This window comes from Oryzias latipes, chromosome 13 (genome assembly GCF_002234675.1).
Source record: "Oryzias latipes chromosome 13, ASM223467v1".
Classification (NCBI taxonomy): domain Eukaryota; kingdom Metazoa; phylum Chordata; class Actinopteri; order Beloniformes; family Adrianichthyidae; genus Oryzias; species Oryzias latipes.
Genome location: NC_019871.2, coordinates 9781017 through 9806621, shown reverse-complemented (window position 1 = coordinate 9806621; position 25605 = coordinate 9781017). Strand labels below are relative to the sequence as shown.

Here is a 25605-nt window from a genome sequence, read left to right as displayed (position 1 = left end):
GAAAGAATCTGATGTCTAATGAGAGGCACATTAAGTGCCTTTGTCTGGGATCCTTCAGAGTTCAGTTACACCTTTACTGTCTCCCTGAAACCCAATTCACTTCTTTACATTTCAGATGTAAAGAAACATAGTCTTTGCATTCTGCTAGCATTGTTTTCCCTCAGTATTTAATATAAGGTCTGCAGATTGATATTCCCCATTGGCTTCTTCAGCTTTGTTTCTGATTCGTCCATATTTTAATGAGACTTTTTTTGTCACTTTTCTAAAAAGCATGTAGTTCCACCTTCATATTTGGCTGTGACCCATAAACCGCTTCCTGTGGAAATCTACTAAACTGGACTGCAATTGGAAAATATTTTGATACGTCCATATTATTTACTTTGAGGGATTTCCCTCTCCCCAAGTGTGTCATACAGCTTTCCTGTGCTTGTAAAAGGTCTGTAAATGGACACGCATGTAAAACTCTGAGACACACATGCAGTCCGCTTTACTCCTCTTCATCAAAATGTACTCTCATTTGGATCCACCACTTTTTTATGTATTTATTTTTAAGGTTCAACTCAGATTCCTGACTTGATTCGTGTTTATACTGTGAATATCACAAAAAAACAGGAATGCATGTAAATTCCTTTCAAATGAACTAAAGCTAAACAATGAAACATTTGATCCTGTGAATGATGAAGCAAAGTCACGACACATTGTAATGATTAACAGGTGCAGTCAGCATTGACATGATTTTGGAGGTCGCACTCTTGATACAAACATCTGGAATAATAACAGAAACATGAGAGAAAAAACTATATGTCCATAAAGTGTATATTCATTTTTTTTAACAGGACATGCCTAAACCATTATAGTTAGTTCAGTCTGAACAATGCGAGACCTCAAGGGTAAATGGCAGGAAGGAAATTATTCCATGAAGTAAGTGGATATACTGCCCCTTTGTTTTCTTCTGCTAACATGTTCGTGGAAGTCTACGGAGCCGTTGATTTATTTGTTTGGCGCAAAAAAAGTTTGATTTAAATCTTTATTGCTGTTGTATTTAGATAATAATGTGTACTCTTAATCATCATACATGATAATGTACAGGCATACACTAAGAGTATAAGCTGTCTCACTCAGCTAGCCAATAATTTACAATTTAGTTGTTTGAGTTTTATTTATTTTTTATTTTTTCTAGTAACTCATTAGACAGAGTTCATTGACTTGGACTCTAGGGTCATTGAGATGTGAGCTTCAAGTCGTTTCTGGTTGCTAGTTTAAGTCAAGTCTGAAAGTTAAATGTGGAAATGAAGCAAAAAGACATGTACACAATCTGACGGTGGGGATGTGCAGAAAATTTATTTTTCAACTTCCTGAAAAAACCTAGTCAGGAAATGGTTTAATTTCTGCTTTGACGTATTATTTCCAGGTTCCCTATAATATGACTCACACCCCTATATTTGTTTTTATCTTTACATCTTATTTTGAAAACTAGGGGCTGCCAAGGAGACTAAAATCAGCCCATGACGACACATTTCACTTCCTTGCCATGTTCGACCTCATTCACACATTCAAACTTTTGTTTTGGTCTTTTTTCAAACCAAAAGCATCCATACAAAATGTTTCTGTTAATTCAGAGCAACTTAAGTTTCCAGTGAACGCACTTGTCTTCACATTTTTCTCTATATTCACTCTTCTCCCTGCATTTATAGATCAGTGTTTAAAAAGACCAGAAAGGGCAAATTGCAGCCCACTTCGAGAAAGGAAATCGTTATTCATTTCCTTTCAACACTTCTCCAGCTGTCTATAGAGTTCCCTTCGCTTTTGGACAGCCACTCCAAATTAACACGTCTCCCTGATTTACTTACTCTGATATTTCAAGGAGTTCGCCTCAGCATAGAGGAGCTACTGTGTGTAATTCAAAAGTGTGCAAGGAAAAGGAAAAGCAAGTCAAGAATGTGGGGTGGAGCACAGAGAACAACATTCACTCCCTGCAAAAGTTGCACGAGATGGTGGGTTATTTTTGGACAAAGAACGGTGGCAGTAGGTATAGAAATGTGTTTTTCTGGCATTCTGATGTCAGATGTCTTTAAGAAGAGGGGTTCATTTTCTGGATTGGTGTGCTTAGGCAGGGTAATCAAGCTTATATTTTCTGCTAATGTGTTTTTCACTTTTAAATCGCTTTAAATGAAAGCATTTTGTAATGTAAAGGATTATGGAGGGACCTCCATTATTTTCGGATCAGTAAAAAAGAAAAAGCAGGACAAAATAACAAAATAAAAGCTTACAATTTATTTTTGAAAATATATAGGTATATACGTAATGAGACAAAAAGTACTTCAAAATATCAATACACACAAATCTATATTGGTAATTGCCCCATATATTCATTCACAGTTTCCAGGGGACTTTCAGGTGGTACATCACTTAACCGTTACTGTCGAGATTGGCGGGTGCTCATTCTAGAAGAAAAGATATTCAGGTTAGTTGCTGCCTTGCTCAGCGTATCTTTGGTTGTTGTGGCTGTTGTTGGGTACCCAAGCTCAAGGAGGGAGTGTACCTTGCCAACTATGGTGCCGCCGTTTTTCCTAAAAGTTGCAATAGTTTTTAATAATAATTTTCAAATAATTTAGTTGAAAAGTTTGCCCATGTGTTGTTTTTCCTTCCAGTTTATCAAAATTTATTTCATGTAATCTCACAGTTACTGTGACTACACATTTCGAGAGTGATGGTGCATAAGGATTGAAGGATATGTGGATGTACCTATGATGCATCCACATCAAGCTGGACCATCGACCCCTCCTTCATCGTGTTCAAAGAAGAAGTACCTGGTGGTTTCAAAAAGCCAAAATCCCATAGACTTCAATTGAGAAATAAACAGCTATTTGTCAGAATAACTGTTCTTGCTCTGCTGCTTTTTTATTTAACATGTTCTTGCTAATCCTACATTTTTATTTTTTTTTCTATAGTACAAGTTATTCAAGAAATAAACTGGCCAATCAGAAGCCTATATAAAAGTTACAGTACAGACCAAAAGTTTGGACATACTTTCACCTTCATTTGAATGAGAAGGTGTGTCCAAACCTTTGGTCTGTACTGTATGTGGTGCCTGCTGGCTTCACATCCAATATTTAAACCGTTAGATTCTCCAGAATCTGTGATCAAGTGATTGGGGTGTGAATTTTCAAGAAGCTCACTCACTCGGACGAATCGTTGCATACTGATAACGTCTGGCACCAATATGGCAATCTTTGTATCCTGAAAAAATGGCGACTGAATTGACTTAATTTCTTTGGAGCCAGAAGTAAGCCATTTTCTACTCAGTCCAGTTCTCTTATTCAGTCCATGAGTGGGACACTTGCTTTATGCAGACATAAATTCATGCAGCCATCCTGCCTAGTGTCTACTCTAAAACCCTAAGAACATCACAGCAGTTGGTCAGATCCACGTTCAAAAATGTTCTCAAAGCATTAGATAAGATTGATATCTGTATCCACTAAATGACTTTGCTTCATCATTTCATCATTCGTTTTTTCCCCCCATGATGGTGCATTTAAAGATGCCAAAGTCAGAATTGATTGACTTTGATATTTCAGGAATATAACGCATATTTTTCATGTATAGATTGGTCACCACAGAATCCAGGCCTTAACTCTGATGAGAATCTTGGCAAAGTTTTGAAAACCCTTCCAACTCTATCACCATCTATACAGGATCTTGCCAAACAAATAACGCAACTCTTGTTATTTCGTAATCTCACTGAAACATGCCAAGTCAAATTCATGTTGTAATAAAAGCTGAAGGCAGTTCAACACAATGTTATTATGACTTTTTTACTCTTAAATATATCATAAATGTCTTAATGTCAGGGTAATGTTTTCAGAGCTCAGATCAACTGCTTTTATTCTTAAGGTTGTAGTCTTCTGGTTACTCTTGCATGGATCTGTTATTCCTCTATTCGGGGGGAAAAAATCCTTGTTATACCTAAACTGGAGTTGTTTTAAGGGAAGCGGTGTAACCTCACTCCAGCTCAGCAGCCCTGACAACAGAAATAGGACACAGCTCCTCATCTTCCAGGACAACAAAGTCAGACACAAACACAGCGTTGGTGGCATGCAGTCTATGAATGCGCAACAAAAAGTGGTTTTTGTTTTGTCTGTTTCTGAAGTGATATGTTGATGGATTGGTGGATTTCTCAAGATGGAGACTAAGATACTTGAAAGTGTTTTTGTCCCCATGCCCACTTTCTGTTTGGCATACATCAATAGAATAATCTCATCTTCCCTGTATGACTGGATATAAAACCTCATCAATTTTTAATTTATGCAAGGAGTCAATATTTGTTCTTTTGCCAGTTAAGTGTATTGAGGCAGCCGCACATTATTTATTCAAAAATATACAGACAAGGATCAATATCTTTCCTTTTTTTTGTTCCCCTCTCTATTACACTCCTCATTTCACTTTTAAAACAGTGGAGCCAAAAGTGTACGTGTCTGCGGGTTCAACACCTCTGCTAGAGGGAAGGAACGAATCTCTGGTGGCCATCTGCATAGCTGAGCGTGGCCGTCCCGAGGCAGAGGTTTCCTGGGAGTCGGACCTGTCTGGACAGTCGGTGACCCAAACTCATGATGATGCCAACGGCACCACCTCCGTGCAAGTGAGCTACATGTGGCGGCCACAGAGCTACGCCCAGGGGAAGACGCTCACATGTGTGGTGCGCCACCCAGCCCTGCAAACTGAGTTTAAAATACCCTACACATTAAATGTTCAGTGTAAGTCAATAAAGAATTCTGAATTATGCCTTTGAACAATTATATTTAAAATTGTGAATGTTTAATTGTGGCAACTTTTTAACTCAAAGTTATTTTTAAGCTTTACAATTGAAATTTAGTTAGATTTACATTTTTATTTTTCAAATTACAACCATATAAATGCATTTATAAAGTAACTTCAACATTAAGGGTCATAAATAATCATTATAGCTTACATTTTACCACTCTAGATGTTGAAGTATACTTTAACAATATGAACTTGTGCATTGCTGTTTTAGTACCCAGAGGGGTTGCTAAGAGTTTTATAGGGGCCTGTAATGTCATACTCTCTAATGCATACATCCTAAGTGAGCAACATCTTAGCCTTTGTGAGTCCTGGCTGATGAAGGTGCTTTAAGAAATATTGATCAGGCCTGTAGAACAACACAAGCAGAAGCAGGAGTGCTGCTGGGGGGCCGCTGATGGAAACGCACAAAAACGAAGGTTAATACAGGAGGAGAGAGCCACTTTAGTTCAATAAATCATGTCAAATGCAGAGACGGGGGAATTTAAGTGCAAAAGAAGCACAATTTCAGCGTTGAACTGTACGAGAAGGGTCAACGAACACAGTGTGTCGAGGCATCTTCTCTGCACAATAATGAGTTCCTCATTTGTCCTCCAGAGAAATTAAAGAGAACAATTGGATATCTGTGTGTTTGCAGTACTTTAATAAAGCTGCATGTGCAGGGATAGATGTTTTTTTCTTCTTTTTTCGAACTCATGGATGAGGCGAGTAGAGTTTAATATTAGCTGCGGTTCATCTGCCGCCTGAGTGAGTCTATCATTTTCTAACTTTCCACCAGTCCAGGCTTAGTTATTTGTTCCTGTGACTTGCTTTCGCCAGCAGATCCTGGACTGCAGTCCTGTTCAGAGCTTTTTTTGTCAGCGCTTGTTACTGTGCTTATAATACATGCGTTGTTCCTTCTGGAAATGTTCATCTGTCATACGTCTGCAGTGATCACAATAGGTGATTCTGTTCTCATGTCTTTAGGGGGGAAAATTAATAAAACTAAGTCATGTTGGTAAACATAACACATTTTGCAATGGTGGGACCTGACAAAGCCTTAAAAGCTGTACATTTCATTACATTGGAGAAAGTGCTGTACTGCATGATCCTTATTTGTTGTTTTATCACACAGTTGCACCAATAGTATCAGTAGAAGGAAAGGACAGAAGTTGGTATGTGGGCCAAAAAAATGTGAAATTCACGTGTGATGCCAAGGCGAACCCGCCCGCCCAACGCTTCACATGGATCAGGTCAGTATCACCATCACAAGCCTTCCTGTTGAGAAACTACTAAGCAGTCAGAATATAAGATCTGAAAATGTCCATTTAAAGAAGTTATGCAAAATAGAATGCAAAATTAAGGATCAACACTACAAATATGTGCATTATGTGCCAACCACAGTCCCACTCTAATCATCTTTTGAGCCATTTTTAAAAACGTTCCCAGTGGTTCTTTAATGATGATTATGTCGTTTTTAGTCAAAATCAAAACTACCTGTTTCGTCTTCTAGGACATACTGTAGTTTCTGCAGAGCGACAGGAGTTCATTTGGAATTCGCCTCTGAGTGGAAGGCGGGACCGTGGGCTTGGATCAACTCTGCCCCCACTAACTAAACTAATTGTTAAAACACTCTCCCGCTAACTTACAGCCCCCAAAACTCCCACATAACATTACTGCAACAACAATGGCGAACAATGGCAGACCAGGAAAACAACCTACATGGATCTAGTCGTCTGCAAATGGACGCATCAGAATGAAGCAGAGCAGGGAGCTTGTGGCCACCCAGCATGTTTTTTTCTGTCACAAATGTGCTCCTTTTTCCAGCACATTTTTGTCATCTGTTCTTGATTAACAATGATATGAAGAAAGAAATACTCAGAAATGCAATTTTCTGAATGCCACAAGAACATGTTAGGAAAACCAAAAACACAATTTTCGTTGGAGTAAATAATTAACATATTGACTTTGCTGCATCTAAATGAAAAAAACCAAAAAAGGAATGACGCAACAGAACTGATCCAAGCGGAAAAAAACTCAGAGTAGCCCTGAAGATCAGCAGCAATTTTCCTCTCTGGGCTCCATTTTTAACAGGCTTTTAATCCATTTAAAAATATTTTTAAAGTACCCGAGTGTGCATCTATAAAGGGTGCACAGTATAATTTTAGAAGCGACTTGAGCTGTCTAATGTTCTACACCTTTCATGAGGACTCCCTGCTCCAATTATACATTCAAACTATGTTTATTTTTATTCACCTTTATTTAACCAGGATAAAAAAACTCATTGAGATTAAAAATCTCTTTTGCAAGACCGTCCTGGCCAAGTTTATGTCACTTTAGAGGAGCACTGGACCTCTGCCTGCTTTCTCTAGACATCTTGCCCTAAAAGACAGAAATATTGAACAGATTAGACTGGCAACATCTGTAAATTTGGGCAAATTTGTTTATTTCTTTTGGTCACAAGCTTTTAACTAATTAAAAAATGTCTTTGAATTGTTTATGCATTATAGCATTTAAGTTGTTGTTTTTTAAGTGCACACACAAAAAACATTGTTGTGCTTAATTTGTTCAGGTTGGATGGACCCATGCCTGACGGTGTTGAGATCTCAAATAATATTCTTGCCTTCACCCGCCCACTGAAGCGCAATGACTCTGCAATCTATCGCTGTGAGGTGATGAATAAAATCGGCCTCCGCGGTGAAGATGTAAATTTCTGGGTACAAGGTACTGTTGACTTTTTCTCATTTTTTTAGTTTATTTTAGAAAGCAATGAAGCTTTATGCATCATTCCCGTGGTTATAATTTAAATTTGAACTATTTCTTTGATCATTTTGTCAGGACCATAATGCAGAACTGAGCTCCATATTAATATAGACTTATTTACATTTATTTGTGCTTTTGGCCTTTAGAAAAACCCAATATTCTGTCACTGTTGGGTTTGGCAATAACAATATATAGGATGGTTTGTTCTTTAAAGCCGTAGTATATCATAGACTTTCAAATAGGAAAATGCTAAAAACATTATAATAAACACAAAATAAAGTTGCATATAATTATTCAACAGCCAAGTCTTGTCAGGAAAGCTTAAATTCTCGGCAGTTAGATTAATTTGAGTGAGGGATAATGCCCGACGAAGTGTCCATTATCAGAAATTAATGGACAACGCGGTTAATTTCTGATAATGGACACCTCAAAGGGCATTAACCCGCTTATGTTATGGTCACTCAATTTTAGTACTTTAATCTTGTTGTTTTTTAGGTTTAAATCACTCTTTCACAAAAAGGGCACTATTTGATAAGTGGTGAGACGCTCTGTCATGGTAACGGCTGTGACTGTGGCGGTAAAGGAAAACGATAAGCTGATTGTCATGATAGGTTAAAAAAAAGCATCAGTTTAGAATGAAAGTTTACCTTTACCACTTGTTTTTGACCAGATGATGAAGCAAAAGCTTGCTTCAAAGAAAAAGTCTAAATAGCTCAGTTCATCCTTGTGTCTTTTTTACTCCTCCTTAGATTCTTTTCTCTCTTTCTATTCTGCTGCATTGCATCCCAGTCTTCAAAAAGATCAAATTAACCAAACAGGCTAAAGTAAACTATGAAATCACTCTTCTTTTCCACGGTCATACTGTTATGAAAAACTGTGGAATAAGGTATGACAACCATTTTTTTTTATGTTGATTATTGGAATACTGGGACAGTGCAGTGATATAAAACATTTGGGCTATGTGACCGGAACTTGTTTTTTTTGTGTGGTATATCAATTTTAATCCACACCTTGCAGCCAGTCGGAGTCGAGGATTCACCCAGACCATGGGACAGTGACTTACAATGTCCACATTCACATTTATTTTCAAACTTTTCAGGTAAAAGGGCAGCATGGAGTGCAGCTAGAGTATTGTTACCAAATGTTTTCAGTGTTGTGGTTTTGGCAACATCAGATGAACAGATAGGGAAGATGCAGCCCTGCTGGTTCAGTAAACTGGCCTCCTTTGTAGCCTTTTCCTGAGCCTCCCTGAGGTCAGGTTTCAGTGTCACAACATGCCATATAATGAGTCAATGATATAACTGGTTACAGGGATTGTTCAGAGATTCATCACAGGGTTTCCCTGCAGTCAGATTTAATGATCATTAAAGAAATACTCATAAAGGAAGTAAAAAAAATCACCAGTTTTTGTCTTTCTCTTGTTCACTGGTTGAGTTCATTATTGAGGCGCTTGGGTGTGGAGTTCAAAAACTCTGCCGGCCTTTTCTTTTTTTTTTTTCCTTTGAATCCCTTTCCAAACATAGCAAGTGCTGCTTCAGGACCCATATTACTATAACACACACACTTCTTTTGGTTTTTCTGCGTTGAGGAGAAAGAGCTGGAGGAATCCCAAAGCAGACAGTCAGGCTCCATCTGTGTACAGGCTTTTGGAGTGCTGCTCCAAATGAAAGCACAGCTGACATCCTGCCCAGGACAGACTCGCACTGAGCAATTATCTACTTTCTCCTGTCAAATATTGCATCTTTTGCATGCAGTCTCTTGCCGGACCACCCCTGCGGAGACTACCAGGTTCCTTCAAAAATGCTTCTTCTCCCCCTTCTTGCTGTTTGATGTGACTGCAACACATTCCTAGTTGTCTCAGCAGCCTTTGATTGTCCGTGTCATCAATTGCATGGGTGCACATTCTTGCAACATGCATAAGGTTGCATTGTATTGATGCTGGCTAATGAACAAAAAAAAAAAGAAACGAGTTCTGCAACCTTGATTTAGTTAAACTCAGCATGTCTGGTCGTTCAGTCATGCTTTTCATGTGTTGTAGACTGATTGACTAGTGTTATCAGGCTGCAGGTCAGCATGGAGGCACTTATCCTGACCTTGAGCTCCTCGCAGCCCTTTTCCCCTGCAGCTCTCGCTGCTATCATAAGAGCCGGCTACCGCAGGACATATCAGATGCAGGAACTGCACATCGATCAGGGCTTCATGCTCTCACATGTCTTCCCCATAGCAGGGTTTAAAATGAACGGGGGAAGAGCTCATCACCCTTCCTCAGATGGTCAGGAGAGCATGTCCTCCCAGCTGTCTCTCTCAAACACCTAATTTCTTCTTGACCCCCCCCCCCCCTTTTTTTTTTTCATTGCGGCATACCTTTTTCCTTTTTTTAAGGGGGGAGACTGCAGAATTGATGTAAATGAAACATTTTCACCTGCTTTGTCAGGTTTTACACAACATAAAGCGCAGCCTCCTCCTCCTAAATGACGACTCACTGCATTTGCCGTCTTTCCTTTAGTTGAAATCTTTTTATCTTGTTTGCTCTGCAGATCCTCCCCCCACCACTGCAGCGCCCAGCACCACGGCTCCTCCCCGCCGCGACACCTCCAGAACTGACACTGCATTCGACATGTGGGGAGCCCTGTCCACCTCCCCCACCCTGGCCTCCATCCACGAGAGCAGCCTTGGTACTATAGTTGGTGGAGCCGTGGGCGGGGTTCTGTTCTTGGTCCTTTTGCTGATCCTTGGGGGGGCTTGTTTCATGCGCCAGCGGAGAACCTTCAGGGGAGACTACTACACCAAGCAGTACCTGGGACCCTCTGACATGCAGAAGGAGTCTCAGCTGGACGTCCTGCAGCCGCACGAGCTGCAGGAGGTCTACGGCGACAAAATGAGCAAAGGCAGCCAGGAACTGAAACCCAAACTGGGGGGGGACATTATTTACCCGGACTACACCCCTGAGCAGAAAGATATGGACGAGTGGGCCAACAGGGGGGACGGCCACATGGGCAACAAGGAGGACAACTACTACGCAAATCACTACACCACCCAAAACATGCACCCATGTGGGCCTCCTGTGCACAGCCCCATTGTGAACAACGGCTCCCCCTACATTCCGGAGGACTGCTATGACAACGGTACAGACAGCGACTACGTGTCCCACATGGACGGATCTGTGATTTCACGCAGAGAGTGGTACGTTTGAGGAAAAATCTTTTTGGAGAAAGAGGACAAGTGACTGAGGAGACAAGATTTCACTGAAGGACTTGTCATTTCAGTTGAAGAGTAAATGAAATCTCACCTTTTTTTTTTCTTGATTTTCCACAGTGAGATCTTTGAACAACACTGTTCTGCCTCGATTGTAACCACTCAACCTTAAGGATGTGTTCGTGGATTGTATTATACTTTTTGTAGCGTTTCAAAGAGCTACAAACGAGCTGGAATGCCCGTGTTTGCTTAAGCGTGTGTCTGTGTTTCCACTGATCCTCTTCCACTGAGGAGGCTTTCCTGCTTGTTTGTGTTTGCACCTGTTGCTTTTCCGAGGTCAGAGGTCGGGTGTTCAGATTCTTTGTTAGTAAAGTATTTATACCCCTGACTAATTAAGCTCTCCTCCCACAACATCTTACAACTTCAGTGACATTTGGGCAGCTCTGCCGCTCGCTCTGAGCATTTCCACACAGCACTGCAGCAGCCAGTATTTCAACTTAAATATATGCGTTTATTTGTACTTTTTGACGCACAAGTATCATTTAGTGAAAGGGAAGTCTCCAGAATTAAAGGGAGAACTGTGAGACCTTTGTACTAAGGGACATATGATCTGATAGGTGGGAGAGCTTTTGATAATTTCCCCCCTTGCAAACTTTGAGGGAGAATTTCTCCATGGATTATGCAACACATCATACCTCCTAGAATCTCTTTTGTGGTAAAGCAGATGCAACTCTCATGTCGAGAATTATTTCCGCTCCCTGCTTCCCTTTAATGTCTTCCAAAATGTACCCAAAGTTGTTGACACCCATAGTTGCCATGGCTACAGTAAATGAGCTGTCAACTCGGACCGTTGTGTTTTTGTCGCACACGAATCTCAGGTAGCTTTTGTAAATGATGTTTTGGATAAATGTCCGCAATCAGAACATGCAGCCTTAAGTTTCCTCACATCTTGGGGGATTTGTTTTGTTTCTTGTTGCAAAGTTTGAAATGTAGCTGTGAAAAAAAAAAAAGAAGCTGATCGCCAGTGGTGCTTTTCCACGCTCAGTCTTCCGACACTCATTGGTCTGTGTGGTACCAGAGCTTCACTGATCGAACTCCAACATATCAGCCTGAATGTTCACAACAGATGAGCGGCGACGCCGCCGCGCCAGTTCAGTGGCGCGGCGGCGTTTTTGGATGTGGCTTAAAATAAAACCAGTTAGGCGTTTCCCTTGCAGCCCTCACAGTGGGACCACACTGCTTTTTCTTTTTTGTTTTTGTTTTTTATGTTACCATCACAGAGCGCACTCTGGCAGTGGTCACTCACAACCAACCTGCAAATATCATCTCATTTGAACTGTTGTTGGTCAGTCAATTAGATGAAAATCCAGCATATCAACTGCTAATCCACACACTTCATCTTGTAACTTTTCCTCAGCCCAAATGTTATCACAGTTGTTGGTAATTATTACTATAACCCTTCTCCACTAAGCCATGATATCAAGCTGCATCAGTGTTTTCCGTTTGTCCTCCTTACTGTGCTCAGATTTCTGTTTCTAAAACTAACACCGATTGGTCATTATAGGTTTTTATGATATAAGATCAAAGCGGCGCGTTATAAATACCAGATGGAGCCAGGACGGCTGTCATCGTCGGACATTACGTGGTCCCACAAACCACCGACGGTCTCAGCGCTCCCGCTCAACGCCCCACTGTTGTAGTTTATGATCACAATTAACCAACGGAAAACTAACTGACGCCTCAGTTTTAGCTCGTTTGAAGTATGATATTCTGTTGATTTGGAAACTGTGAGCAGCTGACCTCACCACCGAACCAGCTAAAATGGAAGGGTTTGGCTTTCCTGAACATACAGCAATCATGGAAAGGAGAAAAAAAAAAAGAAACTCGATCCACACTCTGAAGTGTCTGTGACGACTCCCCAAAGGCTGAAAGCAGCACATCCACGGGAATAAAGTTGAAACAGAGCAGCTGACATCACAAATAAACTAATTTCTTCTTACTTGAGTTCTTTTTTTCCTTTCAGAAATGACACATAGATCAAAAGAACCTTTGCCAAAAAAGTAAGGAAAAAACTCTTGGAAGATTCCTTTTTTTCTTTTCTTTCAGTCAGTGAGGGTGTTTGCTGCCAGATAAAAAAACAGACCTTGTGTGTTTTAGTCAGATCACAGCAGCATGTCGGCTATACTTGGAGATCTCCTTTCTTATTGAGGGGTTTTATAGATTTTGGGTGCGCTCCTCCACCCTTATTTTCTCATGCCAGGGCTATGGTGGAAGATTTAAAAGTCTTAGAATAAACTGCTTTAATCTCTTTAAGTTGCTCTCGCCCTCAGCGCCTCACACACTCCACACATCTGCAACTGCTGCCCACATTCAAAGAGCAGTCCTCACCTCAAACCCTCAGCTTTTTAATCAACTTTAACATCCTTCTTCATCACGCTTGGCAGTGGTGCTCCTACTCCATGATATATGACACATATGTGTCTGTGTGCACTTTTATTTATTTGTTGTTATGCTGTCAGCTTCTGCTTGTTTGCTTCGCGCTAACTGGTGCCTCTGCTCCAAACCCAAGTGATCTTTTCAACAACCTCGCTGTTCACTTTGACAAGCTGTTTGGCAAAACAAAACCAGCAGAGGTGTTGAATAATTTTTGTAAAGCGTCATCCTTTTTGCCGGCTGGTTGCTGCTGCCGGCAATCCTCCTTTTTTCCCCTCACTAGTGTTTGTACACATGTAAATATTACCTGATAGGATTATGGGAGAAGGAGCTGCTCCCCTCTAATGTTCTTGTACAGTTTTCTTTTTTTTTTTCGGGTCTTCCCTACTGAATAGCTGGTGCCTTAATGGGCTGAGCAGTGCACAGACTCTAAACCTGATAGTACAGAAGCATTAATGTAATGGATGATCATTACAAAGAAAGGGACAGGTTGTGTCCCTGGAATACGTACATCTTCCTTATTTAAGATTTGTTGTTGTGAAAGCATCAAAACAGACAAAAGGTTGATTATCAAGCTTTATACATTTTGAAAGGACACATGTAACAACTTGGTTACTGAGAACATTACTGTTAAACAAAGTTTTTTTCGTCAATTTGTCAAGCCAGATTCAAAGAAAATATTGTTTTCCTGTAAATATTCTGGCTTTTTTTATTATTATTATAATGCATAGTAATTTTCTTTGTATTTTTTGTGTTTTTTCATGGAATATTAGTTAAAAACATTCAAGCAGCTCTTGTCTCACGAAGACGACTGTTCTGGTTTTCATTGCAGTTAATGTTTGTTATTGTCAGTTTGTGACCAATGATTTTTTTTATGTTGTTTCCCTGAATGATTGATGTCACACAGAATCAGATGAATGGGTGGTAGACTTTGGTTTTTGCTGTTTTTCTTTCTTTGAAATAAATCCACCATTAATGCCAATGAGTTTCCTAAAATTCTGGTTTTTCAACAGTGTCTCTAACTAGATTGCTACAATCAAGCAATTCAGTTGGAAACAGCACTGCAATCCTGAAAACCTTTTTTGGATGTATTGTGCTTCTTCACTGCTTTTAGTGTTACAGCCCCACTCCAATTGAAATGGGGTTTTTGGTATTTTCAAAATGCATTTTTCTGATTAAGACAACTAAGCTCAGATTTGCATTTCTGAGTATTTCTTTATTCAAATCGTAAATCAGGAGGAGAAAAGAAAATGCAATTTTGAAGAGAGATATTTGTGTTATTTTTGTAAAAAAAAAAATGCTAGGTAGACCACCTGCTCCCTCTGAGCTCTCAGCAATGGTGAGGGGAAAGGGGGCGGACTTGCTCTGAGCCGATAGTCCCACCTACAACTCGGAGGCAAATTTCAAATGAACTACTGCTGCTCTGTAGACACTGTCGTAGAAAATGACAGTTTTATTTTTTATTTTAACGAAAAATGGCATAATCATACTTAAAAGACCACTGGGAATGCTTTAAAAAGCTCAAAAGACGGTCGGAGTGGGCCTTTAATAAAAGTAGCTTACTGTTAGCTTGGAACTAATTTGCTTAAAGAACAAAACAATTTTCTGGAAAAAAAGAGTAAAAGAAAAGTAGCTATCATACTTATGTGGAATTTCACCATACATTAATTCAAAGAAAAGGTGAAAATAAATGTAACTTTATTTCTGTTTGAAAATAGTCGGTTGTGGCTGTAACAGCCAATGACAGTAACAAGATTAAGTTAATGAGTATATAAAGCATTAATATATTAATTCACGTGTTTCCACTGATTGATCAAAATTGAAGTTTTCGGCACAACATCTTTAATAGTAATTAGAAAATGAATGTTACTCTTGATTTTTTGTTTTTTTTTGTTTTTTTTCTATTACTACTTTAAAGTAGCCACTATTTTTTTATTTTGTGTCAAAGACTTGAATCTTTGCTCTGACACTTCTTTGTGAAATCAGTGGAAATGACCAAATGCATTTTCACTTTGAAGTTTTCTTTTCTGTCAAAAAGCAGTCTCAGGAAAATGTAGATGCATCTCGGTTGCTTGATATTCTAAACTCCAGGAACATTTATATTCAGATGAGATTATTGATCATTGTGGCCATATTCCTGTTTTAGAACAAGGTCAAGTCTTCAAACAGGAAGACTGAAGCTTTTTGACATTTCCAAGGCTTACTAGAAAGTGAAATACAGAGGTGCAGACATGTTTGGTTTATTTAGGCACAAAATACCAATTTTTTCGTTTTATTTTACACACAAGAAGAAGATCTTTTTGCAATCCCAAAGATGATCACTGATTGAAAGATTCTATGACAAATCCAATCTGCCACAAAACCGAAATAAAATTCTAGTGAGAGTTTACTGAGTTTTTTTTTCTTCCATACGCTTTGAAACTTCGAGACCAGACAATAAACATGAGGTAGGTGGTTTAAAACCGTTGTGGTATTCATCCTGAATTGTGTAACTTGCTAAAATGTTTGAATAAAAGCATCAAATAAATGTTTGGCAACCCTCTGGGTTTGAGTTCAAACATAACTCCATGATCACATCAACAGACAATTTTGTTGAGAAAAAGAAGGATGACGTATTCTGTGAGCTATTACCGTTAATTTTATTGATTTAGACATACTTTGCATTTTACCTCAATTTATATTTTAAACGGAAAAATAAGACTTGTAGAAGGAGGTGATATGGCGGGAAACAAGTCCCACACAAAGTTGTTGAGCACATAGACCATCCATCTCTGTCACCTACTACCTCCTCACCGTTCCACACCTGTGTAGAGACTAAATGACCCGTTTCACACGACTCCTCATCCCGTCCAACTCGGCACCCTCTTAATCACCAGCTCACAGAGAAAAGCGGGCTTTTTTTTTTTTCCGCGTGCACACCAACTTCAAGGCTGCCGGCCACCCAGAAATCCCTGCTGTCGCCCTTCAGTCCTCAAAGACCGGGATTCGTCTACTTGAATATGGTGAACTTCTCACACCAAAATTATGCCCTGAGAACATTTACTAAGGAATTCACAATGGCATCCCTAATCCAGACCCTCCCAGTCTTAAGTGCCTGGGTTTAATCCCCAGTGTTAACCTGGCTTTGGAGGTGCCACAAACACTACCCATACGAGTTGTTTAGGCAAGAGACAATCTACCCCTCCGGTCCAGATTAAGGGAAGGAGAAGAAACCAGATACGTAATCCTTTGTGGCATTCCGGGTGGAAAACTCCCTTTTCGGACTTCACTTTCATCACTTCAGGGTCCACAACTGTCCGGACAGAAAGCTCTCACTATTATCACAGCATTGGCTGACTGGGATAACCCCATCCTAATCCATCACTGCTACCATCTGCATGTTTGTGCAGGCAGAGTGGGTAAATAATGCTGTTGGTGGGCTTGGGTTACTGCTTGTTTCTTTCCCGTTCTTCAGTTTTTTGGCAGATGGCTGCAAGGGCCTTTTTTTTTAACAGCTAATGAATCCATCAGCAAATGGGTTAAGTTGTGTTACCTCATAAAACAGCGGTGGGTTATTTCAACATTCTTTGAAGACCCCACCCAAAAGAAAAACCTGACACCAGGATGGGTTTTAGCATCAAACTTTTCAAGAAAAAGAAGCATTTTGTTTCTTCCTTATTCCAGCGGCTTGTTGACTTTTAATATTTCTTCAATCAAGGTCATTGAAAGCCTGTTTTTAGATCCCTGCATGCTCCTCTTCCCAGTCAGAGGTTTGAAGCTCACAACCTAAGCACCGGGAAGCCTGCATCAAAGACCACAGCTGACTGAGCAGCCCAGACAAATTGTTTGAGCTCATGGGTTTGGAAATAATCAAATACTGCAGAGGGTGGGAGAGTGCTGAGCAGTTTCAACAAAAAAATGTTGTCACATGTCCGGCGGCCTTCCCACTCCTCCATCCCAGCGTGAAGAGCGTAAAGCTTTGGGGGCCACAGCCACCTCTGGAGGTGAAAAGGCCTCTGGGAAACAAACACAAACCTGTTTGAGCAACAGGATTCTAAATTAGTTGAAAAAATGCTGCAAACCTGAAGCTTTCCTTGACTTTGTCAATGATTTACCATTAGCTAAGGTTTTTGATTTTGAAAAAACGATATTATTTACAAGTAAATACCTGCATTTATATGATGACACCATTTACAGCAAAACAGGATTTCCTTTAAGCAAGGAGTGAAAATATCGTGAAAAAATTTCCTTTAGTCCCAAACAAAGTTCATGCTCCACTCAAACTGACTCAAAACCTTTGATCAGCTACAGAAGAACTTAGACAAAATGACCCCTCTGCATGCATTTTTTGTTTCAACTCGTCCTGTCCAGCAGCAGAGCAAACGGAGGCCTCTTTTACTGTTACAATAGGGGCTCATGGATCTTCAGACACATAAGGAGTATTTCTGTATAAAACCCTTTTGTATTTGTAACTAAGCTTTATATCAATTGTAAATAAATATGAATATTCTATGCTTGCATTATTGACAGATAGTTTTCTCTAGAGAAACTCTCTGTCGTGATTTGCACTGGATATTTTAGATTAGACTTAGACTTACAAACATGGGGAGATTTGCCTTACACTTTTTGATTTGTTATAAACAAAAATCAACTTGTCTAACATGAACAGTAAGTAAAGTAAAAGCAGAGCTCATTCTCCTTCATCACCTTAAGGCCACTCATTTGACTTGTTTGTGGTGAATGGCGGAGCTTCCGAAAAAAGACCAGAGGTTGGGCAACATGACAAAACCCCCTTTGTGTAGGGTCTCCTCCGAGAGCAAAACCGAAGACAAAGGAGGTTTTCATCGATGAGCCACATTGTTACTCCAGACTGCACTGGAGGCCATTCACAGATCAGATCCTGTGGGCTGCTTTCAGCCCACTCTGCTGCCAGAGAAAGCCTTGCTGCTGCTGAGTGGCTGCGTTTCCCGCTGCTGACTCAGAATGTTTTCCAAAGACAGTTTGGAAAGTACTGAGAGCAGCACATCTCAGTCCACAATATGAAATTAAGCTAGCTGATCGAGTATTTCTTTCCCTGTGATGAATAAAACCCAAACATGCGGGGAGAAAGGATTGTTTTAGGGCTGTCGGTCCTGCCCCCACTGTCGCACTCGTCTGAGCAGAGCGAAAGGTGCAGGCTCTTACATCTACGGCTCGCCTTCTCTCAGTGGCTCAACCTCTAATTGGGCTCATGGCATGCAACAGGCTCTGATCAGAATGGGTGGGTGGCTGCCTCATCGAACTCTGACAGGTGGACCCCCACATCTCCCCCCTGCATTGTTCTGTTGTGCTGGAGCAGATATAATCTTCAATGAATTTTAATCCGTTCAAAACAATGCCATGTTCTCTGGGAAATGTCTGTAGGGTATATAACAGGAAACAACAGATTTGAAAGGGTCAGACTAAAAATACAACCTGGACAGGACTTATGGAAAGATTTATAGGTAGCTGAGAACAAAAAAAGTTGGTGCTCAAGGACTTCAGTGCGTTTGTTTACTTTTGGTTTCTGGGAAAACGCTGGTGATTTTCTCCCAGACACCAGCACAGGGTTTGCCCATAATGAGACGGGCTCACCTGGAGCATTTCAAAGCGAGCACAAACTGCAGCCTGTCTTCTTTAGCTGCTTTACATTGTCATTAGACAACCGAAAGTTGTGGAACTTTAACCGCCAGTCAGTTTCGCACTGATGGTGAAAGAGGAATGTGCTCTGCTTCCTCCCTGAGGGATTCACAAGTTGCATCCACTGTTTGTTGTTTTTTTTCCTGTCCCTGGTGAGGTAAACAAGCCTCAGAACATTTTCAGTCACTCATGAAATGTCAAGCTCATGCTTAAGTACCTTCTGTACAAAAAACTTTCACTTTGGCATTGATGATAACAAAGGAGGAAGTATTTATCCTACATTTTTTTTAAAGTTTCTTCTCGTAAACGTGTGTTTATGTGAGCAATATAATGCATCCATCCATCCATCCATCCATCTTCAGAACCCAGTGAATCCCTTTTTGGGGTCACGGGGCTGCTGGAGCTAACCCAGCTTCTGTTGGGTGAAGGCGGGGCACACCTGGAACAGGTCACTAATCTGTTGAACCACACATTCCCCCTTATGTGCGCACTTTAGATGTAGCAGTTTTCCTATGTGACATGTTGTTGGACTGTTGTGCCCAGAGAAAACCTTCGCATTCATGGGGAGAACATCCAGGATTTGAACCAGGATCTTCTTGCTGCAAGGCAAAAGCGCTAACCCTATGACCATGTGCAACTCAGTGCTGAGTCACAGCTGCATTTTTCAGAACTCCTCTTTTCTACAGGAGTGCTGGAGGGCAGCGCCGGAATATAGCTTTTTGTTGTCTATAGTTACAAATAATGTACAAATTAACCCACAGTTTTTATCTTTTTTGTATGACAGTCTTATTTTTGAACGTGTTTTAAAGTGTCAGGAGTGTTGTGTGACAGAAGAGTGTCAGCAAGACTCAAAGGAAAGGTGTACAAGACAGTGGTGAGACCAGCTCTGCTCTATGGGTTAGGGACGGTAGCAGTGAGACAGAGACAAGAGGCTGATTTGGAGGTAGCGGAGATGAAGATGTTGAGGTTCTCCTTAGGAGTGACCAGGTCAGACAGGATAAGGAACAAGTACATCAGAGGGACGGCTCATGTTGCCTGTGTTAGCAACAAAGTCAGAGAAGCCAGACTGAGATGGTTTGGACATGTTCAGAGGAGGGATAGTGGATATATTGGTAGAAGGATGTTGGAGATGGAGCTGCCTGGCAGGAGGGCAAGAGGACGGCCAAAGAGGAGATATATGGATGTCTTAACAGAGGACATGAAGTTGGCTAATGTTAGGCTAGAAGATGTCCATGATAGAGTGAGGTGGAAAACGATGATTCGCTGTACATCTGCTTTCTCCCCATGATGTCGTCACTTGTCTCTGCTTCTAGTGACCGTTGAACACACTTGTTTCCTCTAATCTGATCTACTTCAACACACTTCAAACTCTAGTTTATCTGCATTCTTAGTCTTGTCCTCTGTTTACCTCCCAGTCTTTTACCTTCATGCTACCAGATCAGCTTTCTTTCCACTTTGCTTTACATCTTTTTTTTATATGGTTGTGTTTGTGCAGGGTTTGCAGCCTCTTCAACTTATCTTCTGTAATTGGGTATATGTTTTGTTTGAACTGCAACCTTTGCTAAGAAATACTTGCTGCTTTAACTTGCCCAACTAAAAGCTTTGTATAACAGAGTTCAACGTCTTCAGTCTTCACAGAATGGGGTTCATCACCTCCACTGAGGGGAAAATCCAACCTAGTCCTTGTCAGATGATTAACAACTATTTGTACCTGTGTTTTTAAAAATCCATGTTAAGAAAAACAAAGGTTGAGGTTGTTTCCTTGCAGCAAAAATCATAATGGCTCCTATAGTCTGTTGCTGCTTTTTTCCAGTTTGAATAAAAAGGAAACAGCTGATGAACAACTTTTGATGCTGAAAGTTGAAATTATAGGACGTTTTTTCAGGACAAAGACATGAGATAAAATGGTAGTTTTTGTCTTTGTGAAGGCTCATACTGGTATCGATCCAGGACCTTTTGCTGTGGTAGCTTTTTATTGAGCCTAAAATGCTTAAAATGTTAATGCAAATGTTGCTTTTAAAACATTTCTCTGATCAGTGAAATGAATAAAACTCTGCCGGCCCTTCTGACAACTATTCCCCGCTCTGTCACTTTGAATTCTGCTTCCTCAACTACAGCTAAAGAGAATTCGACTTGCATTAATTCCTCTTTAAATTTCCATCTGTCAGCCTTTGTGTTTGCTGTTTTCTGCTTCTTCTACTGTTATTTTTAGTCTTTTAAGCTGTCCCTGCCTCACCTGTCCGTGTCTGTCAGTCTGCAGCTTCTAGAATGCCCACTTTATAGTGTCTGCTCTCTGAGCATGCTCAGTGTGAGAGGCAGGAGGTGTGGATGAAGTCAGATGGCGGCACCAGTCGTCCAGTCTGCCTGCCAGCTGCTGTTTCCATGTGATAGTGCTCGTCAGGTGACTCCTGCCTACACTGGTGTCAAAGCTCAGCATACCACCTCTTGCAGTAAGTCCTTGAAGCTGTAGAGTGCACACTAAACGACACATGCATTTGCAAGTTCCGCTCATTGTGATTTCCTCAGCTCATTTGGGCTTTGTGATATCTAGGGTGTATTCAGACTGGACACATGTAGTTTGCTTTAAGTGGACCAGAGTTCTTTTTCCCCAAAAAACCCAGGAGCATATTTTCAGTCTGAATACACCCATGCAGACGCTGGTCCGGAAACGGAAACCGCTCTGGGGCCCATCTTTCAAGGTGCTTTCGGTTCGTTTCCAATCGGACTGAGCTTTCGGTTCACTCTGAGATTTATCAGTCTAAATAAAATCTGTTCCCAAAACGGCCACCATAGCCGACGTAAACAGGGTAGGAATGAAGCAACAGATGAACCGCGGACAAATGTAAAGCAACGATTGTCGTGTTATCTAATATAAAAAGGCTCCAACTGTTTATCTGTTAGAATGTTTTTTTTATTTCGTTTTTGTTTTTTTTCTGCGACAGACTGCCGACAGACTGGCGACCTATCCCGCCCACTTATGGGCAAAGGCAGGGGACACCCTGCCTTCGCCCATAAGTGGGCGGGATAGGCTCCGGCAGTCCCGTGACCCCGAAAGAGGCAAACGGAAATAAATGAGTGAATGAATGAATGTTTTTTTTCTAACTTGTCCTGTCCAGCAGCTGAGCAGACAGATGAGAGCTGAAAGCCTCTTGTGTTGGACATATTTTACTGTTACAATAGGGGTTATGAAACATTTGATACACTAGGTGTATATTTAAATAAACCCCTTTTTTATTTTAGGCTAAACTTTATTAATCTTACTAATATCTGTAACAGTCTTTTGTTGGACCGGACAGAAAAGAAAAGAAGGGTAAGAGGAGAGAGGGATGCCTGGGGGTGTAGGAAGGTGATTAAAAAAGGGGGGGGGGGGCAGAACCGTGAAGCAGCATAAAGCAACAAGCTGCTGGATGTTTACAATCATTACAGTCAGGTTTATAAGTAATATGAATTTAAAAGGGGGCGGGGCCTGTCCACACACACACCCAAATGCCACAAACATACCTGTGGGTTCCAAAAAAGCCCACATACAAAACATGTCTACATGTACACATCACAATACAACTGATGTTCACACACGTGAAATGTTTAATTTAATCACTCAAACTATTTGTGCAAAGGTGGTATAGCACCTGGGCTTGAGTGGGTCTTTATGTTCTTCTAAAATGGATGATGTAATGTAAAAAGAAGGAGGGAGAGTACCCAGCCACCCTCACACCAAGACCCCTACCGCAGCAGAAGCCCCAGCCAGGACCCCCCAACACCCGCACGGCAGCAGATAGAGAACAACCGCCCGCCGGGCAATCACATTTGCCACCCAGGCCGCCACGGGGACCCCATAGCCAGAGAGAGGGCATCGGGGACAGAGAGTGCAAGCCCCCCCGCTGCGCTGGTAGGACCCAACGCGGGGCCCCGCCCTAGGAAAACATCCCCAGCCCCAGACAGGCAAACCACCGCCACCCAGGAGTTCTGGGGATCCCCCCACCCCGACCCCTGGCACGGGCGGGGTCCAAAGGCAGACCTGCCCTACGGTCCAGACAACCGCCCACCCAGTCCATGGTTGATCCAGGTGAGATCAAGGCAGGGCCCAGCAACCCCTACCCAGGAGGAAGACGCCCTAGAGCAGTGGGGGTCCACAAGAAGTGTTGAACCAGGTGTCTGCCAGATGACCAGGCTCACCCATAGATGGAATTTGAAGAAGGTCAGCGCTCGAGACCAAGGACCAGAACCCACACCACGTTTGTTAGAACGTTTATTTAAACGGAACTGCAAACGCTTCTTACATGCTTTTCTGTGTCTTGTCACGTTTATGTGATGTCACCCTAAAATCTACCCTAGTTCCTTTACAGAATTCTCTGTTAAAACAATTCCATAAAACCCCAACAATGAGACACAGCAACTCATTGAAATGTGATCAGATGAATTCAGGCTCCTTAAAACAATTTTTAACATGACACACATTGCTTCTCACTGTTTTTTCCGACTATCTATAAGTCAGAAACACTTAGCAGTGTACCTTCATACCCGGCATCTCCTCAGCACTACAGTTGCTAGCATCCTCTGAGTTAAAGTGTGTGAATGTGTGTGTGACTGGGTGAATGGGTCTGACTGTAAAGCGCTTTGGGCCTTGTAGGTAGAAAAGCGCTATATAAGTACCGGTATTTACCATTTACCATTTACCAAAGCCCCCAATTGCAGGTCTCCTTGCCAGTAACCACCGTGCCGAATGCAAAGTGTTGTTCTCCAAGTTTAAAACTAGTAATCAAAATATAAAGTTTTAATAAGTTAACTCTCCCGATAAGATTTGTAAAGCGCAGCATGTCCATTTTTCTCTTGATGTTTTGACCCTTCCCCATAATTCCTAGCTAATGGCTGAAGAGATTTTTTAGTCACATGGTTTTGTTTACTAGCTTTGGTCCGTAACAGAATGATGCCACTCTGACTACAGACCAAACGCAAGGTTCAGGTCTCAATCTGGACAAATTAAGCGGACTCGATCCGGAACAAAGGATTTTCCCAGCCTGAATACACCCTAAGTCATCTGTTTAGCTCTTATTTGTTTGTTTACAGCTTCTGTTCCCCCTCTCAGCCGACTTCAAGACAGGCAGGCCACTCCTGCCCGGGACAGTTTGTCACACTCAGCTGTTCAGCCGGGTGATGTATCACTCCAGCTAAGGCTCACAATCAGGATGTGTTTTTATGTTTCAACAGCAGGAGTGGATCTTTTACATCTGTGGTTTATAGTTTGCAGAACGAAGCCCACTCGCATGTGGCAAACAGACTTCACAAGCCGAGTTCAGCCCAGAAATCATGATCATTTTTATACTTTTGGTTTTTGATGCTCTCAACTTTACACTATGTAGCAACTATTCATTTTTTTATCAGACTCTCTGTCTTGAAGCATGTTTTCTTCTGCTGGTTTTTGTTTTTCTTTTGGCTCACTCCAGATGTAATGTGCACATATTTGTGGAGTGGTACAGACAGCCGGGGGAAAAGACGTTTCTTCAAAACTGCCAAAGCTGAGGAAAGATTCTCTACAAAATACCTACTGTAAAATATTAATTATAAAACAACCAACCATGGGGAAAAAATAGCACTGCTCTCTTTCCACTGGGATTTAATGTTCTTGTGTACTTTGTTCATCATGGTTTATCTGTATTTAAATAATAAATTCCAGGTTTAAATCATCGACTGTATATGAGAACTGGAATCCAATGAAATTAAGTTAATTCAGTAGCCATGCTCCAACATGGCAACAGAAGTTGCCATGTTGGAGCCAGAAACCGTCAGTTACCTGTGATTGGCCCAAGTTTGTTTGAGTCAACATTTCTAAGGCAGCCACTCTTGCCAATCAGGAGTGAGCTACTTATAAGCCCCCCAGACTGGTCGCCAGTCTGTTGCAGGGCCACAATCAAACACCCATACACACTTACATTCACACCAAGGGACAATTTAGATTAACCAATTAAGCTACGAACCATTGTGCACGGGGGCACAATGGTTAGGAGTGGTTATACAGTCAATGTTCAGAATAAATAAACAGATTTTCATGTGCTTTAAAAACTTTACAAAATGACTTACAATGGTGCAGATGCATATTTATTGGATCTGCTTCTACAGCTCCATCTATGATCTGTAGTTCACGGCTCCTGCCTTTTTTGAAAAATAAAGGACCTGTATCATGCAAAACCTGCGCTCCAAGCACTAGCCCCTCCCAATCCACAAAAATGAGTGGATTCTCACATTCATACGTATGAAATTGAGGAAGAGCCCATTCTAGGAAGAGGGTGCGCTGCCAGCACCGCCCCTAGACTTACACACACCCAGTTTCTCCATGGAGCTAGCAGTGATCGGCAAAAACATTTCCATTTTCTATGCAAAATATGCACATCCATCTTTCCGAAAGTTCGGATGTTATTTGTTTTTTGTCGGCAAAAAACAGACATGCTGCCAAGGCCTTCTCTAGGTAGACGTGAGGAAATGGTCGGCGCCCACACAGAGCAATAGGCGGAGCCTCAGAGATCGAGCCGTCTTACTTCCAGGTTGGAAAATGAGCGTGTAAAAACAACTAATGTTTCATTTAAGAAATTGTTCATTACTGTGCCAAAGGTAATATATTATGATATAAATGGATATAGTTTACTCTGAAAGGCTTAAGAAAAACATCACAAAGGCCCTTTTAAATTAAAGAATTTGTAAATAGTGAGTCATTTGGTTCCCTATGTAATTTTTTTTTCTTGTATCTTGTGTGAACCTTGAATGGTCAAATCCAACACAAGCTCA

At 41.1% G+C, this 25605-nt stretch overlaps 1 protein-coding gene across 1 annotated transcript in view; it reads left to right on the top strand.

The window, feature by feature from the left end:
- LOC101160012 (nectin-3-like protein) overlaps positions 1-14170 on the top strand; it is a 36115-nt gene extending 21945 nt beyond the window's left edge. Inside the window, exons 3-6 of the mRNA XM_004075558.4 lie at positions 4455-4754; positions 5933-6050; positions 7370-7521; positions 10098-14170. Coding sequence (XP_004075606.1) covers positions 4455-4754; positions 5933-6050; positions 7370-7521; positions 10098-10753 — 1226 coding nt within the window. The 3' untranslated portion in view covers positions 10754-14170. The remainder of the gene's footprint in view (positions 1-4454; positions 4755-5932; positions 6051-7369; positions 7522-10097) is intronic.
- The last annotated feature ends 11435 nt before the right edge of the window (positions 14171-25605 follow it).